Source organism: Cynocephalus volans, chromosome 5 (genome assembly GCF_027409185.1).
Source record: "Cynocephalus volans isolate mCynVol1 chromosome 5, mCynVol1.pri, whole genome shotgun sequence".
Lineage (NCBI taxonomy): Eukaryota > Metazoa > Chordata > Mammalia > Dermoptera > Cynocephalidae > Cynocephalus > Cynocephalus volans.
In genome coordinates this window covers 96836095-96855647 of record NC_084464.1, presented here as the reverse complement: position 1 = coordinate 96855647, position 19553 = coordinate 96836095, and the positions used below count along the sequence as shown (strand labels likewise).

Genomic DNA, 19553 nt, shown 5'->3' with positions numbered 1-19553 from the left:
GATTCCCCTTTTTCTTGTCATGCCACAGATATTATGTTCATTATGGTGAAATTAAATGAAAGCACAGTGCAAATTTTCAAGTTTCAGATTCCTCATTTTTTCCATTGATGTTTGTTATGAATCCTATGTGCCCCCTCCAAAGTTCATGTATCGGAAACTTGATCCCCATTGTAATAGTGTTAAGAGGATGGGAAATCCAATTACAGTATTTAAAAGGTGGGACCTTTGAGAAGTGATTGGATCATAGGGACTGTGCCCTTGTGAATGGATTGATCCATTCATGGAGTAGTGGGTTGCTGGTTTAATGGGTTGACATGAGCATGGTTCTGATGGCTTTATAAGGAGAGCAAGTGAGAAGATTAGCTGTCTTGCTCATGCCATCCTCGCCATTTAACAAATTCTTATACAGATTACATAGGACTAAGTTAGTCACCCCTTGGCTTTTAAATATTTTGGTTCTTTAGACACATGCACAATTAATTTTCTTATCAGTCTTCTGCTGAACATTTACCCAAATGGGCAATTCAACTTGAATTTTGGGGGAAAAAAAGCTATTCTAAAAATATTGTCTAAACCATTCCACCTGGTATTCTTCTGTGACAGTATGTCTTTGCAGGTTGTCCTCTGCTTTTCTTCTGGTTTTTTGTTTGTTTGTTTGTTTTTTCCCTTTCTTATTTTCTATATTCTGGTTAGTATATATATTTTTTAAGTTTATTTTTTAATTAAAACATAATTGATTATACATATTTGTGGGGTACAGAGTTGACTATTAGTACTTGTGTAAAATATGTGATGATCGGATCAGTGCTATTACCATGTTCATCATTACAGATCATAATTATACTTTGTGTCCATTACCTGATTTTTCCCTAAGTACCCTCCCCACCCCCCCACCCCCGAAAACCATTGATCTGCTTGCTCCTATGGAAAGTTGAACATATTATTGTGGTTTCTTTCTTTTCTTCTCTTTCCTTTTAGTTTTCTTTTCTTTTCTTTCTTCCTTTCTTTGTTTCAGAAAGTTTTTATTTATTTGTTCAAAGTAACCAGTTCTATTGATGCAAAAGAACCCAACAACTCTGCCAACACTGCTTTCAGAATGAACATATCAAATTTGATTTTCATTAGAATGTAGTTAGTTCTTCACACTAATAAATAAAAAACCAAGACCCAGATATCTCTATAGATATATAGATATATATATGAAAAATAATGCAAACACTTACTGAGCTTCATCTTCTGGACAAGCACTCTAAGTTAGACTCTGTTCATAAAAAGCAATTACAGTTTGAGGACACTTCATGTTTGCCTCTTTTGCCAGCACCAAGTCTGCCTCTGAATCTTTCCGTTTCATAAGAAATGTCAGTTCTCCACTGCTGTCTGTGATGCCTATTATTCTTTCAGAATCAAGGCCTCTGGCAAAGCCTCTTGGTTTGTCAGCCACATCTCTTTTCGTCTTTGATTTGCTATCATCAGATTCACTGTCAGATAAATACTTTCTGTATCATCTTTTTCTTTACCAACTTTTTGAGTATTAAGAAATACTTTAATTAACTCCGGCCAATTTAAATTATTTTCAGGTTCCCAAGCATTGTCAACATCTGTAAATCCCTTCCACTTGAGGAATTACTCCACCTTCCCATTCACTGCACATCAGACCAGTTCTTTTTCCAACACAAATTCTTCAGACTTTGCCTCTTCAACTTTTTTACTTTTTCCATTCTTTTTCTTTCCCATTTTTTGTGATGAAGTGTTATTGGAGGCAATTTTTTATTGCAGATCTGAAGAGCTATATTATTCAATGACTCCGAGCTGCTCCAGGTCACAGGTCTACAGTGTCCTTTTTCGTTCCTTTTTTCCCTTTCTTTCCTTCCTCCCTTCTGTCTTTCTTTCTCTTTCTGTCTTCCCACTTATGAGTGAAGATATATAGTATATCTCTTTCTGTGCCTGGATTATTTCACTTAACATAATTTTCTCCAGACTCATCCATATTTCTGCAAATGGAAGAATTTCATTCTTTTTTTATATCTGAGTAGTATTCCATTGTGTATATATACCACAATTTCCTTATCATATAGCCTACCATTGAATACTTAGGTTGGTTCTATATCTTGGCTATTGTAAATAGAGCTGCAGTAAACATGAGTGTGCAGGTGTCCCTTCAAAATGATGATTTCCATCCCTTTGGGTATATATCCAGCAGTAGGATTGCTGAATTGTATGGTAGTTCTACCTATAGATGTTTGAGAAACCTCCATACTGTTTTCCATAATCGCTGTACTAATTTACAGTCCCACCAACAGTGTAGAAGTTTCCTCTTTCTCCACATCCAATCCAGCATTTGTTTTTCTGTCTTTTTGATAATAGCCAGTATACTGGGGTGAGATGATATCTCAGTGTGGTTTTGATTTGCATTTCCCTGATGATCAGCGATGTTGAGCATTTTTTCATGTGTCTGTTGGCCATTTGTATGTCTTTCTTTGAGAAATGTTTGTTCAGCTCCTTTGCCCATTTTTTTAATTGAATTATTTGGTTTGGTTTTTTTTTCTCTTATGTTGCTTGAGTTCCTTGTATATTCTGGATATTAATCCCCTGTCAGATGTATAGTTTGCAAATATTTTCTCCCATTCTATAGGTTGTCTTTTCACTCTGCTAATTATTTCCTTTGCTGTTCAGAAGCATTTTGGTTTGATATAATCTCATTTTGCCAAGTCCTATTCAATATAGTATTGGAAGTATTAATCAGAGCAATCAGGCAAGAGAAAGAAAGAAAGAGCATCTAAATTGGAAAACATGAAGTCAAATTGTCACTATTGCAGATGGCATGATCTTACATATAGGAAAACCTATAACCTGGATTCTGGTTAGTATAAGTTGAGATTTCCAAATGTTTAGTCAGGTTTTGGATGATTTGATACTAATTAATACTAATTAATTAAATTAGATACTAATTTAATACTAATTAATTAGGAGGATTTAATGCATTATCAACTCTATATGATATTATTTTATCATAAAATTATGATAATTTTAAATATTCTTATTTATCCTTCTCTTTGTTAGAACTTTCAACACTTTTTTTTGGAAATGCACATATTTACATTATTATCCTATCCTGTGGGAAAACAGTATTTTACTTCTAAATTTCTCAGTTGTTTCAGATTGAGATATATGTGCATCCACGGGTTGGGTCCAATAGTTTGTAGTGTTTGCCATTACTTTTTCTGAATTCACTCTTAATGTTAAAGTGCTTTATGAATTTACCAAATTTTTTCTTCTTACACTCAAGTTTTAACTTGAAAAAGTGAAATAGTATATGTACATATAAATAGGCTTTAACCCCCTGATTTTGTCATGCCCCCCCCATAGGTCATAGGTTGAATGAATTAATTTGTCTTACAGAAATATGAAATTGAATGAGAAAACACAAATGAACAGAAGGGTGTTTGTGCTTATAATTAAAGAAAACAAAGATGTTATAGTCCATTGTGTTTAAATTAATTTTTTGTTCATAATAATTTGTTCAAAATTTAAAAGAAAGCCAGTAAGAAATAAATTGAAATGATTTTTCATAACATAGGGCATCAATGATATTTCTGTGTTTCCCAATAGAAATGTTAATTACAAGAATTTGTTTTAATAGTGGCCTGCCTAGTTTCAAATCACTAACAGAAATGAAAGTATTGTGTACTTATTGTATGGCAATTCTAGGTAATCTCAAAGTACAATATTCTTTTTTTGAGTTTTGATAGATCAGATATTTAAAGAAAAATTTTTTTTTTTTTTTCAGAATCCACAGCAGGGGAGAACTATTGTTTTTTAGCTATTTGTCTTGGAAAAGAACCCTGCACTGATGGTTTTGTTATAATTTATAATTCACAGCTTAGTTGTTTTCCCTCTCTTGGGCCTTCTCTCCCCCATGTTCAAAGGAGATGTTCCAGTAATACTCTTATAAAATGTTTTCCATGTTGTTCATACAATTACTCATATTCCTGTCATCTAAATCATTAATCTGAATGTGGCTGTGTTACTCGTCTGGCCTATACAGCATAACAGGGAACTTCTTTAAGCGTAAAAGCCTGTGAAATGCATCTCCTTGCTGATGTAGCCAGGGCTGCACTGCCCTCTGCTAAGAATTTACCACTTCAGTCCCATTGATCTAATTACTGTGAAAAACTTACTAAGTGATGTCAGTGAATTAACCTTTGCTAAGTGGGATGGTATTGCCAGATGTATAATACTGCAGGATGAATAAAGATTTTTCATTCTTTTATTCAATAAACAGGTTAACTTCCTGCTATGTGCTACATGTTGTGCTAGGCTTTGGGAATCTGTGGATACATATATTATAATCCCCGCCCTTGAGGGATTCACAGTGAGCTAGAGCAGACACACATTAAAAAATAATTACGACAGTGTTAATACCATAATTGTGGTATGTTGTACAGAGTAAAACTATTTTCCTAAATAGCCTTAGAAGGTCAAAAAATAGGGAAAAGGTAAAGCTTTTAACTGATTTATGAAGAATGGGTTTAGTTATTCTTTGAAAAAAGAAGTAAACTACATAAGATGTCTCTTTACATTTGTAATGTAGCTAATTTTCCTGAAGAGTTTATTAAAAACATAATTAAGTGATATTCTACTTGTACCTCCATTTTCATTTTACAAAATGCTGTGGATGCAAAGTTAATAGAATATGGATAGACCTGTGTCAGATTATTTGCTTGGTGTGGAGATAAAATTAACAATTAATTAACTGGTTTCCTATTATTAAGGAGTAGAAAGTATGGAAATCGAGCCAGAAAATTCTTAGTATATTTTGTTTCTCTCTAACAGTACTGTTTATCTCACAACTGTGTGTGTGTCTGGATTTATTCTATTTTATTTTATTTATTTATTTATTTATTTATTTGTTTGTAGCTAGCTTCCTTTTGTGAAAAAGGATTGAGCTCAACAACATTCATTTTTTGCAGGGACTTATTCTGCCTGTTATTTTCTTTTTATTTCTAAGACTTAATGATTGAGTGTATCTCCTCATTGTCCTGATGCATCTTTTTAAAATGTCATGCTCCAGGGTAAACTGATCTCTTTATTATCTTCAGAAGTTTTTCTACTGACATAACAGAAATGATTATTTATCTCCCCACATGTTTAAACTGTCTTAAACTGCTTTAGGGTTATTTGCTTCAGAAGACTTAGTATTGATCCACATTTTTTAACTGACTAAATAAGGAAAACAGTCTCTACAAAATAGCTAGAAAGATTGCTTTAACTGATGATTTTGTTTTAATCATTTTTAAAATTATTGCAGTAAACAGATGGTGAAAAGCCCATGTCTTGGACTACTTTGCATAGAAGGACTGCTCTTTATTTTAAGAAATTAGATGAAATTAATTTTTTTCTTTTTGGCTATGGATTTTGCAAGTTTTTTTCTACAAATATGTAGATTTAAGTATATTATAGGAGAAAAATTATTGATGAATTACTCACAAAATCGTCTAATTTTAATCCTTTAAATTGAACTAAATATTTATTAAATATAATGAAATCTCAGATATTTGTACTTATATACATATTTCTCTCTTGTCCAGTTGATGTTTTTGTGAACTTGAAGTAACCTGCCCTTGCAGTATGTTCTGATATTTCCAGATCTACCATTAGCCTCATTTAAAAACAAGCCAATAACTGCCACAAATAGCTCTCCAGTTTAAATATAATGGGTCAATAGTATGTCCCTATACACACTGCCTGCACGTCTACCTGTGCTGAGTAGTTTTCCCACTTCACATTGATGAAATGCTGCAGCTTTGGCAGGAAAGGTGACTTTAGAGTCTATATTCACTACTGAAATAGGAGATAATTAAGTTGTAAAAGACACAAATTAGGGCACAATATTTGTAAGTTGTTTACATAATTTTCTATAAAATATCAGAAATTTAATTAGCTTAAGCTCGTAATCAACTGACTATCCATACCATTTGCAGCTAGTGGTCAAAAAGATAATATAATACTTAGAGGTCATTATATTTGTTTTTTAGCGGATATACCTTTTTGGTCCACTGTCTTATATATGGTACACAATCAATAATTATTTGGCTAGGGAATGAATAGTTTAGATATATATATATTTGGTTTATAATTTATTTGCACTTCTTGTTTATATACACATCTGGTAATGGGGAAGTGGCTCCAAGGTTATCAGAGATAGAAACTAAAGTGGGATCAAAATTTTTTGCATAGAAATTAATATTTTAAAATAATCATAGTAGTTAGCTATTTATTGAGTGCTTATTTTATTCCAGGAACTGTGCTAAGTTGTTCACATGAACTATGTACTCTAATTCACAAGTCTTATGAGGAAGTCTTATTGTTTTCTCTGTTTTGGATATGGGAAAACTGGACTCAAGAGAACTTAAGCAAATTTGCAAAGGTCACACAGCTAGTAAATGCTGGAGGGAAAAACCAAACTCATAATTTATACAAAAGATAAGCCATACTGCCTCTTTAGGATCATTGATGTGAGACCCTATGTGATGAAATGCACAATGTCTGTCATTCAAAATGTGACTTTTATCTTTAGAGAAAAGTTGTTTTAAAAATTATTATGTAAAAACATGAGTACTCGTTTTTAAAAGAAAGAATTATCACTCATATAATTTAGATTTTTTATATGTCGAGACTGACCTTTCTCAGTATATTTTCATAATGAGAATGAATAGTAAAACTGAATTTTCAAAATTTATGGTGTTATAATAAATATAAGAGAAATATTTGAAAATAATCTTGACAGTAACATAAATGCTATAGTAAATTATGCCCCTTGTCTGAAATCTTCCTAACAGCAGTTACAGTTTGAGAACTCTCCTTATTGCAGCCTCTTGTTCATCATAACATGTCCTCAAGGACACCTTTTAGTAGACTAAGATAATTCTGTATCATGGATAAGCCACATTTTTTTAGTGACTTAAACTAATATAATGTTTGTTAAGGTATCTTCCTCTAATTTTAGTGTTTTTAGTCCATGGGAACCCCATAATAATACTGTTTTGCTATGGACTTGAATTAGAATCAATATTATTTTAGTTCTTTTCCAGTGGGATTACCTAAATCATAAGAATTTAGATCCAGAAGGGTTTATGTTTCATTTTGAATCTTTCCTTTTACAGGTGTTAATTTTGTAGTAATTTACATGATTTAAAATTCCTTTTCTGGATCCGTATGTGCATGAACCAAAATGAACGTGCATGTCTTTGGGAACACAGACAGGGTTTGGCAACAATGGCCAGTGAGAGCTAGAGATGAATTCCTGGGTAGAGGAATCCCTGACAGGCAGTGGCAGGCACTGTCAGGGATGTCATGCAGACATAGGACAGCCCTGTTAGAACCTGTCTTTCACACTCTTGCTGAGGCACCACTAAAAGTCACTGTACATTTATATATGGGTTTTTTTTCCAGGATTGGGGGTTGGGAATGGTGGGGGAGGTAGAAATATATGTTTTTAAAGGTAGCATTTCAGTTAAAACAATTGTAGGGTAGTTTAACAGCTAGATAATTTTACTGTGTTATTGGGCAAATAGAAAAAAAAAGGTACTTCAAACAGAAGTAAAAGATAATTTGAATCTTTCCATGAACTTTTTGAAGTACCCTTGTATAAAAAGTGACTACTATATCCATAGCACTTTGGAGTTAATAACAAGGAAACAAGGAAATGGAAGCCAAATGTGAAGTGACTTTGCCCAATTATATGCTAGTTAAGTGGTGGAGTAGGTTTGAACGTGTCTTTTGAGTTAAAATCCCGTTCTCTTTTACTGTATCAAATTACCTTTTTAAACATACCTAAGATTTATAAAGTAGAATAAGTAAGAAGGCAACATCGATCTAAAATGTTCTAAAGACATTTCTTTTTTTTAAATTATTTTGGTAATGATACTATAATTATTGTGATATTCTGGTAAAATAGAGTGCTTTATCACCAGACCTCAGCAAAATTCTTAGCATGTTCCCAGCTGATAATTTAATTAAAAATTTGTTCACATAATGCTTTGTTTTATTTCATCTTACATTCTAAATCTTAAAATCAAAACTTTTAAAATATTCCTGTTTTATATCTGTTTTTTTCCCACTATATATTAGCAATAAAAAATTAAGTATGTAATTAAATAATGCAAATAAATAACAAACACAGACACATAGTAATAATGCCCTGAAGTGAATTTTCTTTTTAGTTCTAAAATCCTCAAATTATTTTTAGACACTTGAGTACCTCTTATCACAAACTTAATACGCTATGTGGCTCCTTTTCTAAATTCTTGCAGGTTAGTTGTTGGGTTATGTGGACGGTGCTTTACAAAATTATAATACACTCATTACATCATATTGTTTTTATCCTCCCTGCCCACTGTTCATTCTCAATGTAAAAAATCATAACATATTGGTGACAGGAGGTCTGGATTGCCGGCATACTTTTGTAATTATTCCCACTGAGGCACTGTCAATAGGATTAAAATACAGATTCTGGATCTGTCCATCCCAGATTAGGTCAGCACTTTGAGCAGTAGGAGTACTATTTCTACAAGCTGTGCTTTCCTTTTTGCCTTATAGAAGCATAGATATTAATATGAAGCAAATATTTGAAAGCTCCTATGGAAACAATTGGCTTTTTCTGAATTAAGTAAAATGTCCACCTGCAATAAATAAAATAACAGTATCCATTAGAATCCCTAACTACGTATGGATGTAGATTCTACGGTAATATTAAAGCCCAGAAAGTTTCAATTACAGAACAATCCACTTATAGTTCATAATTAATAAACTCTTTGCAGCTGCATAACTGTGGCCGGAAACATCTGCAAAGCCTCACATTTTACACACAGACATACATAATTTCTTCAGAAAAAGTTCAGTTTTGCTTAAAATCACTGGTCTGGAAATAGAGAAAGACGTGAGGAAGCTGAGTTTAGTTGTATTCAGTTAGCTCATGGGGGAGGAGAAATGGGAGTAAGGTGGGGAAGGAAACCGGTCTTTTTATGGCAAAGTAATGTGAGTAAAAAAAAATTTTTTTAAAGATCTATTCAGATATTTAATCACAGCTAAGTGTTTTTCTATAATGTATCAAAAAATCCCCTACGTATAAGTTTGATATTGATAAAACAGTACTTCCTTTAAGTTACAAAATTACTACTCCTCAGATAAAAGATAAACTGAAACTAAAAATATCCACCAAATTAACAAATGAGTAATAAGAATATATTGACAATAGATTTCCAATAGTTTTTAATAGTTCACAAGTAATTTCTTATTCCTAAATACAACTTCATAAAAATAGATGAATATTTGTTAGTAAGGCAAATTGATGTAGCAAGATAAAATTTGTATGCCCCCAGTATGAATCTGGCCCTCACATCATGGGTAGGAGGGGTGACAATTAGCTTTGTATCTCATGAATATTCTAAATAAATAAATAAATAAATAATTTTTTAAAGCCACTTTTTCTTCATTTGACTAGTTAAATATTCTCAATTAAACTTGCTTTATTAATGGGTTTTATTATAAGTTTTATTGAGATATAATTCACATGCCATACAATTCATCCATTCACATATATGACTCAGTAGTTTCTAGTATAGTCACAGAGTTTTACAACCATCACTACAAATCCATTTTAGAACATTGTCATTGCCCTGCACCTATTAATATTCACTTGCCATTTTTCCTCACTGCCTCATCCCCTGAAATAACCAGTCTACCGTCTATCAGTATAGATTTGTCTATTCTGAATATTTCATGTAAATGGCATCATACAATATGTAGTCTTTTGTGACTAGATTCTTTCACGTAGCATGTTTTCAAGATTTGTCCGTGTTTTACCGTGTGTCAGTATTTAACTTCTTTTGATTGGTGAATAATATTCCATTTTATTTATTCATTCATTAATTGATGGACATTTGGCTTGTTTGTACTTTTTGGCTATTAGGAATAAGTCTTCTATGAACGTTAGTGTACAGGTTTTTGTGTGGATATGATGTGTTTTCAGTTCTCTTGGGTATATACCTAGGAGTAGAATTGCTGGGTCATATGGAAACAATGTTTAACCTTTTGAGGAAGTGCCTGTATTTTTCAGAGGCTGCACCATTTTACATTCCTACCAGCAGTGTAGAGAGTTCTAGTTCTTCTGTATTGTGTCCAACCTTTGTTACAGTCTTTTTGATTATAGCCATCCCACTGGGCGTGAGCGGTTTTGATTTGCATTTCCCCAGTGGCTAATGATGTTAAGTATCTTTATTGGCCATTTGTATATCTTCCATGGAGAAACATCTATTCAGATTCTTTGCCTGTTTTTTGATTGGCTTATTGTATGCTTTATTAATGTTAACATCTTCCACAGCTTATTAATGGATTTTAATTTTTTGCATTTTTATTTTCTTTTATATCTTATCTAACTTATAATGGAGATATTTTATTATGATGCATTCTTTAGAGACTTTGGTAGTCTGACAAAAGACCTGGAACCTTCAGGATGTTGGTTCTGAATACCTGGAAAACTTTTAAAACGTAGAAATATCCAGGCCCTAATAATGATTCAATTATTGTGATAGAGTCAAGGCATTAGTGTCTTTTCAAAGCTTCCTTAATGTGCAGCCATGGAGGATGGCTGACTAAGATATGGATTATCAGTGCCTTACTGTCCAGGATGGTGTCCAAGTATGTCTGAGATAAAAGTTGGAGCTTAAGATTTCCAAAAAATGAGCCCATTGAAGATCAGGAAATCTTTTTTGACGGTAGAAGAACTCTAGAGGTATGTCGATTTTCTTGGACAATAAGATTTTGAGAAAGGGGTCCTTAGAAATATAAACAGAGGGCATGGCTGGGTATGTGCACTCTCATTCAGCAGGAAGAGATATTCTGTTTTACCTAATTGCTTAGCTTAATTAAAGAGAAGTGGAAATTTGTGGGTTTGGGGGTGGCTTTTGGGATTGCTTATAAAGAACACAAAGTTGTTACACTGCTACCTGATCCACTGACTGTGTCATCAAGTACAGTGTAGTCTGAGAGGACTAGCATCCCATTGCTTAAACATTTGACATCCACTGAAGACAGCTATAGAATATGTGATTGTTAGGAGAGTTTAATTAAGATTCAGAATACAATATTTTATTATCAACTTTCTTGTATATCTGAATATCTTTGTGTTCAGATTTTGGTGCAATATTATTATTCTTAAATAATTTATAAATGGGAAACCCTATTGATTTTTGTTAAAGAATTTGAATCCCTTTTTTTTTTTTTTTTTTTGGCTGCTGGCTGATACAGGGATTGAACCCTGGACCTTGGTGTTATCAGCCAAATATTTCAATCAGTTTTTTTATATGGGGACAATATATGCTTACTTAAAAATGTTTGAAATTAAATATAATAAATTACATTTATTTTGCACTAAATAATATAGCAAATTCTATAGTATATTGTATTATAATATAGTAGATATATTGGAGGAGATCATTTTTGTCACTGTCTAGTATACAGAAATTTTGTGTGTTTCCTAGATTCCTTTTTTCTTTAGTGATTTTCATTTAAAGAACAGACTAGGTGAAAATTTGCTTAGCATGTGAAATCTTATGAGATTGCAGTTCTTAGCTTTAGGATAATGAATTTATGTTATTTTATTCATTAAGGACCTAAGGACTGAAAGAACAGCCAAAAGAATGAATTCCAAGCCTTTGAGGAACATTGAAAAATGCTATTATTAAAATAATAGGAGAAACATTATTTTTATGAAAGAGGATACAGATCCCCAGTCTTCACCAATACAGTGAAATATTACTTTTAAAACAATGTTCAGTTAAAAAAAAAAAAAAAAAACATCAAAAGGCAGGAAATTAAAATATTATTTTTCTTAATTTTAACTGACTTTACAGTGGCGCACATAATATATCAATTGATATTTGCTTTGAGTTCAAATGCTATTGAACAAGTTGAGAAATAAAGCAAAGAAAAGTTTGTAAAACTGCTGTTGCATGACTCCTAGAAAATTATTCTTGTATACTTCATAATTATGTATAAAGGGAATTTATCTTCGAAGTTTCGAAAGGCATATACCTGTAAAGTCTTTTTACTAGCACTTTCTGGAAAACCAGCTGCACTTATAGAAAGGAGAAATTGCCTGAATTTCCATGTAGCCTTTTTGGGAGTAGTGGGAGAGCTCATCTAATTCTTCCTTATGTCTGTGATGCTCAGATATATCTCTTCACCTCAATTTATCTTGTTGAATATTTGCCTCTAGCTACTTCATGTAGATATCTTACCACAATTTCTAATTTTAGGATCATCTGTTACTTCCTTTCCAACCTTTTACCAACCAATTGCTCACTATTATCCTAAGAGATACAGTTTTTGCCTTTGCATGTTCTTGGCTTTACTCTTAACACCATTGCTCCAAAGATTTTGTTCTTACTTTTAATAACTCTAAATTGATAGTTTCTGTAGAGGTTAAATAAAAACTGGCTTGTTACAACTTATTATTTTCAATATTATCCAAACTGAGACAGATTATTACTTCAAAGAAAAAATGTTAATACTTTTACAACCACATTTTTCTGGGATTGCCTCTATCTATTTAATGATAGTCATATATGTGTTTCATAATTTTATTTTCATAATCAGGCACCATCAGTGGCCAAATTTGTAGTGAAAAATTGAGAATATTTAATACCTCTTCTTAAGGTATGCTAGGATATTATTTCACAGTTTTCTTGATTAAAGTAATAGCTGTAAATTAGTAAAGTGTATAATGAAAGAAAATAGGGATCCTTTGAAAATTAATTTTGAGGGATGCTAAAACCCTTGAGACCCAGTAAGTGCCAAACTTTGCCTCATTCAGCAGTAAAGTCTGATGGAATAGCATATGGCTGAGTGTCAGTAGTCCTGTATTCTAAATCCAGTTTTAACCTAGACAAATGAAATTACTTGAAGAACTCAGGTTACTTTTGCTTCAAATCTGTTTTCCCATCTGTTAAAAGGCTAAAAGAATTGAATGTAATTTGAAAGTTGAGTGATAAGAGTTGTAAGTTTCTCTACATTAAGTATTATATATATTCTAGAAATCATGTAAGTTGAGCAAGAAATGCACTTCCTTATTTGTGGGAAAAATTGGAATAAGCCTTTATTTAGAGACTTTTATTTGCAATGGGAGAATGAGAATTCTGAGGGATTTCACTAGTAGGTATTATTTTAGTGCATACTAATTCTGGAAGCTTTATCTAGTAAATATTAAATCATGTTGCCATTGTGGTCCCCAATATCCCTGCTTCCTAATTTCTTCCCCCTGTAAAATGTAAGTAATACACATAATATCATCAGAGATTTGTCAGCATGCACCGCTTTTCTCTGTCTCTTTTTCTCTCTCTCTTTTTAAAAATTTTTATTTATTTATTTATTTATTTTGGGGGCGGTGAGTAAAGCATTGCCTTCTCTGTTTTAAAGGATGTTATCTCTGATCATTAAATTACAGACAATACATAAAGCAAGGTTCAGTGAATATTTTTTAAAAAGCAGAATTTTTACCCTGAGTAATCTAAGCTAAATCCTTTTTCCTACAAGTTAACCGTTCTTTTATGTGGCAAGATCACATCCTTAGAAGTATTTTAAGGTGTTATATTTTTATTGTAATATTTTGTAATCAACCTCATTATCCTCTCTTTGCCTTAGATTTATAACAGTTCCTACTGAGAACATGTGAAGATGCGTTATGCTTCTTTGTCTAATGTGTTTGTGACTGCTTTCTTCTATGAATTGAGAAGCCAACTAAACAAAGTAGCAGACAGGCTTCTGAAGGCAGTAATGGATCATATATTTACTCTGAGATGGTTATAATTCTGTCTGTCCAATTATCTATCTAATCTACCTATCTATTTCAATCTAACCTATCTTTAAATTAAGTTTATAAGCTATCTGAAATACCTATTCTGTTTATATAAAGCAGTTTTGGTTTCTTGAAGTCCGAAAGATGATTTTGAGCTTTCAAATATATCAGAATTATGCATTAAATATTCATCATATGATCAAAAGTAAAGAGTAACTCAACTTTTTTCTGGAAACTGTGCCTTCTCAGGAAGACAGGATTGTCCCTGCTTCCCAACCTGCAAGAATGACAATATAATTAGTTTTCTGAATAATACCAAACTAAAGAATATTAAATCAACTTGCAAATAATAAATTAAAAGTTAAAATAGAATTATGTTAAATATTCACTATGATTTATTAATTTTTATTAAATATGAAGGTCACCAAAACTTAGATACTCATTTAATAAATATGAAGGGTACATTGAATTTATTCAATATATTTAATATCTAATATCATCAATTAATAAAAATTGTTGAAATAATGAAATTTCAGCTTGCTGAATTTTAATTGAAGATAAATGTAAATATAAAATGTCCAGTAATATTAAATGGTGCATGGCTACCTGATTTAATAAAAGAATCTATGTGAACAAGAGCAACTTCATTAGGAGGTGACAGAGACATTCTCTGTGTATCATTGTTCGTTGCCAATAGCAGTTGCTGTGTTAGTGTGACTGCACCATTAACTTCTCTCAGTATTGGAAAAAAAGAGTCATAATCTATTTACAATTGAATTCTGTCCCCTTGTTTCTTGTGGGGAAGGCATCTCCTATTCATAGGATTTTATTATTTTTAGTAACAAATTTCATTTAGTGGAAAGCAGTCTGCCTCCTAACTTAAATTGGCTGAAATTATATCTTGAATTTCCTCAAAATTTGGGGGGAATGTATTTCTGTCATTTTCAGGTGAAATTTTTTTACATCACTATTATTACTAGTCCAGTAATTAAAATTATATTAATATTTTTCAACATGAAAAAAATTAACTGTAACACATAAAAAGTTAATGTACAGCCACATTAGATTAAGAAAACATAACTTTGAAATGTGCTAATGTAGATGAACAAAGTTAATTATGTTGAAATAAAAGTTAAATCTGAATTAAATATCTGAAGATTTTGTCTAAGTAATTTTGCTCATGTTCAGTGTAGTGCTATAGACTTTGATACCAACCGTAGGTATAAGTTTGCTGCATCATTTTGTTTTTATTAATTTGTTTTAAAATGTAGTATCATAACATTTGTTTATTCATAAACACTGAGACAAATGTTTTATTATAAAGTTTTTCACAAATCAAATTTAATATTTTATTCTTTGTTAAATACTACCCCCCCAAAATTTTTTTTAAAGAAGGTCTATTTGCTCTTATGTTCCTATTTTTACTTTCTTTTGCATACCCAGCCTGTGGCCGTGGATTCTACAAATCTTCCTCTCAAGATCTTCAGTGCTCTCGTTGTCCAACTCACAGTTCCTCTGATAAAGAAGGCTCCTCAAGATGTGAATGTGAAGATGGGTATTACAGGGCTCCATCTGACCCACCGTATGTTGCCTGCACAAGTAAGTTTATAATATGAAAGTAAAGGACTTTCAGATCACTTCCATTCATTTATACCATTGTGACATCACTGAGATAGGTATTGAATTTGTGAATACATTATAAAATTATTCTCAAATATTCTTAAATTTTTCCATTAACAGATAAAGTTAAACAATAATATAAAATAGATATATCATCTTCAGTGTAATTTTTATGTCTGCAAAATTAAGATCCATTTTAATAACGTTTTTACATGCATGTCATAGGAATCATAAATAAAATTAAAAGTTATTAGAGTCTTACATGGATATGAAATGTGATTAAAAAGTAATGGTTTCTGAATTAAAATTTGATCACTAAATAGAGCAAATCTCATATCTTTGGTGCTTCAATTAATAAATGTTTGAGAGACCCAAATCCAAAGCCAATCCCAGACATTACTGTAAATCATTCCTGACTACATTAAGAATGAATAAATGTATTCTCTGTTATATGGGTAAAAGGAAAACTATTTTTAAATAAATGAACAACTGTTGTTGTTGCATTAACTGTTAGGTGCATTAACTGTTCTTTTTTAATTGCTTGGAAGAAAAATAGCTAAAGACTGTGGCAAAAGTACAAAGACAGTTGTTATCCTGTTTTCGTTTTGACATATTAAATGGAAAATAAATAAAGCCTTTTGCCAAGTGAATTCAGGGAGGCTTTTATAAGGCTTCTCTAGTAAAGGTAATGAAATGTTTATGTGAAAGAAAGCATTTCAATTAGTTTTCTCTTTGGTAATTGAGCCTCTAGCTTAATGCCTCACAGATCCTTTTATCCTAAATGTTTGTATTTTTTTTCATTTTTGTTTATTTGTTTCTTTATTTTTGGTTTCCAAAGGGCCTCCATCTGCACCACAGAACCTCATTTTCAACATCAACCAAACCACAGTAAGTTTGGAATGGAGTCCTCCTGCTGACAATGGGGGAAGAAATGATGTGACCTACAGAATATTGTGTAAGCGGTGCAGTTGGGAGCAGGGCGAGTGTGTTCCCTGTGGGAGTAACATTGGATACATGCCCCAGCAGACTGGATTAGAGGATAACTATGTCACTGTCATGGACCTGCTAGCCCACGCTAATTATACTTTTGAAGTTGAAGCTGTAAACGGAGTTTCTGACTTAAGCCGATCCCAGAGGCTCTTTGCGGCTGTCAGTATCACCACTGGTCAAGCAGGTATGTTTTGTGTTTATCTTCACTGATGGAACAATGTGACTGCATAAATGGAGTGTTTCATTCAAATATTTAGTTAACTTTGCCTCACAGAACTCAATTTTTACAGCTTGTTGATTATTAACACCTTTAACTTTTCCTTGTTATTTCTCCTGTCACCCATTAAACCATTACTATATTCATTAACATCTCCAGAGATTTGGCAGGAGAAATCAAAGGAGATAAATTGTAAATCAGTTAAGACTGTTCTAAGGCAGACAACTCTGTTGAAAGATCTAGAGAAGGAGAGTGAAAATATTGGTCTAAATGAGGTATAGGATATTTCTTACATTTGTGTGTATGTGTATGTCGTAAATGCTTATTATGATCATTATCTACATGGTAATTAGGAATAATGACGGAGCTGGCTGCACTGTCTCACATAATGTTAACCAATTTTTTACTACATAAAATATGATCTTTATAATTCATGAGTATGACAAGTCTGTATTTAAATTTGCATGAGGGAAATTTAAGTTCATCAGTAATTTTGCGACCGTATTAATTTCTATAATATTGGAATAAGTACTTGGCAGATTTCATGATTATTTCAAAAGAAATGGCATAACCATAATAATTGTGAACTTGTAGCTTAGCTTAAAGCAGTTTTCACTTATTTCTTACTGGCATCTGAGATGCCCTCCTCCTACTTCTGGTAAATATGGTTTGGGAAATAGTAATTGGGAAGGAAGTTTTAGAAACTGGAGACATTCTAAACATTCAGGAAAATCTTATTACTGAAGGAAGTTTCAGAAATTGGGGGCTTTCTCAACCTTCTGAAAAATTCTTGCTGCTGAATGAACCTGCTGTAGATGCAGCCAAGTGCTGTGTTATCATTGTAATAAAACTAGACCTGCACTAGACTACCAAGTTGTGTGAGCATCATGATAGGCTCATAACGAGGTCCTCTTGGTCTTTGGCTGGTTGTCTAAAGCCAACTAGTATCCCAAATTCCTGGGCACAAACTAATCTATTCTTTATTTCCATGCCAATTTTAATAAAATGTTATCTATTTAAATTATATCTGCGGAATGAAAACTATGCATATAGTCTTATGCTTACCATTTTGAACAGATTAGTGGTTTCTTATTCTAAAGGTTTCATTCCAATGTTTATTTAAAAGGCTATTTCAATTGGTTCTCCCATGTAAGAGCAGATATCTGAGGTAAAACAGAAATTTAAATCTTCAATAGCTGGATAAAAGAAATAACTAATTTAATTGATATTTGGACTTATTCATGTTATAAACAATACTTATACCATTAACCATTCTTTAAAAATCTTCTGGTCATGAAATGAAAATATTACTTTATTTTGAAATTTGTCACCATAACTTTGCAGTGAGTTGGTTTAAAGCCTTTTAGGTTTATGATTTTGACATTTAGAGCTATCTTTTGGAAGTATTAATAGAAACTCTTAGATCTACTGAGCTGGAATAACTGTTTTATTCCTGTGGATATCAAGAAATAACATTTTAATTTATTTTTGAGTACAACCTGAAGATGCTGATCTGATACCACAAATAGAGTTTGCAAAATTGGTCACGTTTGTAATCTATTTTATCTGTTCTTTAAATGTCTATTTAATTTTTCAAGTTAATACTACACAGGTTCAACAGGCCATAGATTTTCCATAAATTCCTCAATCAAATATCTCACATTGGTAAAACATCTTTGGGTGTTGATTCTTTTCTGGTTAAGAACAAACTAGGTTTGCTTGTTTGGGTTTTCTTTTTTGCTTTTTTAAGAGTTTTTTGGGGAGGGGGTAATTTAGATGTGCAGAAATTAGATTGTGATAGTTACGCAACTTTGTAAATATACTGAAAAATATTGAATTGTATACTTAAAATGAGTGAATTTTATGGTTATATAAATTATACCTCAATAAAGAGAGTAAATATAATGTTTTTTAAAGAACAAATAGAAGTTAAAAAACCAAACTAGGTTTGTACTTTCATATTAAAATATTAATTCATGATTGCTTAGTCATTACTATATCTCAAATGCTGAAACCTATGAATTTACACCATTAGCTTCTTCTACTTTCAAAATGAAATGCATATATGTAAGGTATACTGTGGTAATTTTTAAAGTTTTATTTTTTTAACAGAGGAAATTTGGAATACTCAAATGTTAATGATTATTGTTCTGTTGCATTTATATACCAACTCCCCTCCATCATCAATATGTTTGCTCTTTCTAAAGGGAGTAGTGATTTAAACTGTCCAAGATTATGATTATCCGAGGAAACCTGCAATAACCCTTGAAATTCTCATTCTTCATTTACCAAACAGCATCACTTCCACCTAGTTTATGCTGCAATCACTTCAATAATTAATTTAAATTTGGATCTTTGGCCACTTATTTCCCTCATCAGCAATCCACTGATGCCTACTATAAAAAGGTTTATTGAGACTATCTGGATGTATTTGGAAAGGAATAGACAGTAAAGATAGAAAATAATCAGCTGGTGCTTAAAAAGTAATATGTGTACTTTGTAGTTCCTTTTCTGTTATGTTTGGAGTCTGGAGCTCAAGACCTCATACCAGTGTTTGTGTAAGTGGAAGTGCATTGAACACCCCTTATCTCTTGCTCAGGGAACAGTAGGGACATTGGCATTAAAGGACCTGAGTTCTAGCTCCTAGTCCACCAATATAAGATACGTGCTTTATGGGTGGATCCCTAAAAATCCACATGAATGAATGGGGATAAAATAATTATCTACCTTCCTGTATTATCTTATTAAATGAGGTGATATTAAACTTAAAAAAACTCTTTGTTGTCATAAAGATGCTATTACAGTGAATAGCAAAATAAATGCTGATTAGTCATCTTTATATGTAACTCTTTGGGAACTTGTCAAGGCAAA

At 32.0% G+C, this 19553-nt stretch overlaps 1 protein-coding gene and 1 pseudogene across 6 annotated transcripts in view; one reads left to right on the top strand and one right to left on the bottom strand.

Moving 5' to 3' along the window:
• The window catches only part of EPHA7 (EPH receptor A7), a 167390-nt gene that overhangs the window by 51351 nt on the left and 96486 nt on the right, over positions 1-19553 (top strand). For all 6 annotated transcript variants that reach the window (XM_063097492.1, XM_063097491.1, XM_063097490.1 and 3 more), the window contains exons 4-5: positions 15299-15454; positions 16314-16649. In XM_063097492.1, the coding sequence (XP_062953562.1) occupies positions 15299-15454; positions 16314-16649 (492 nt within the window). The remainder of the gene's footprint in view (positions 1-15298; positions 15455-16313; positions 16650-19553) is intronic.
• Positions 1220-1758, bottom strand: LOC134378412 (chromobox protein homolog 3-like; annotated as a pseudogene).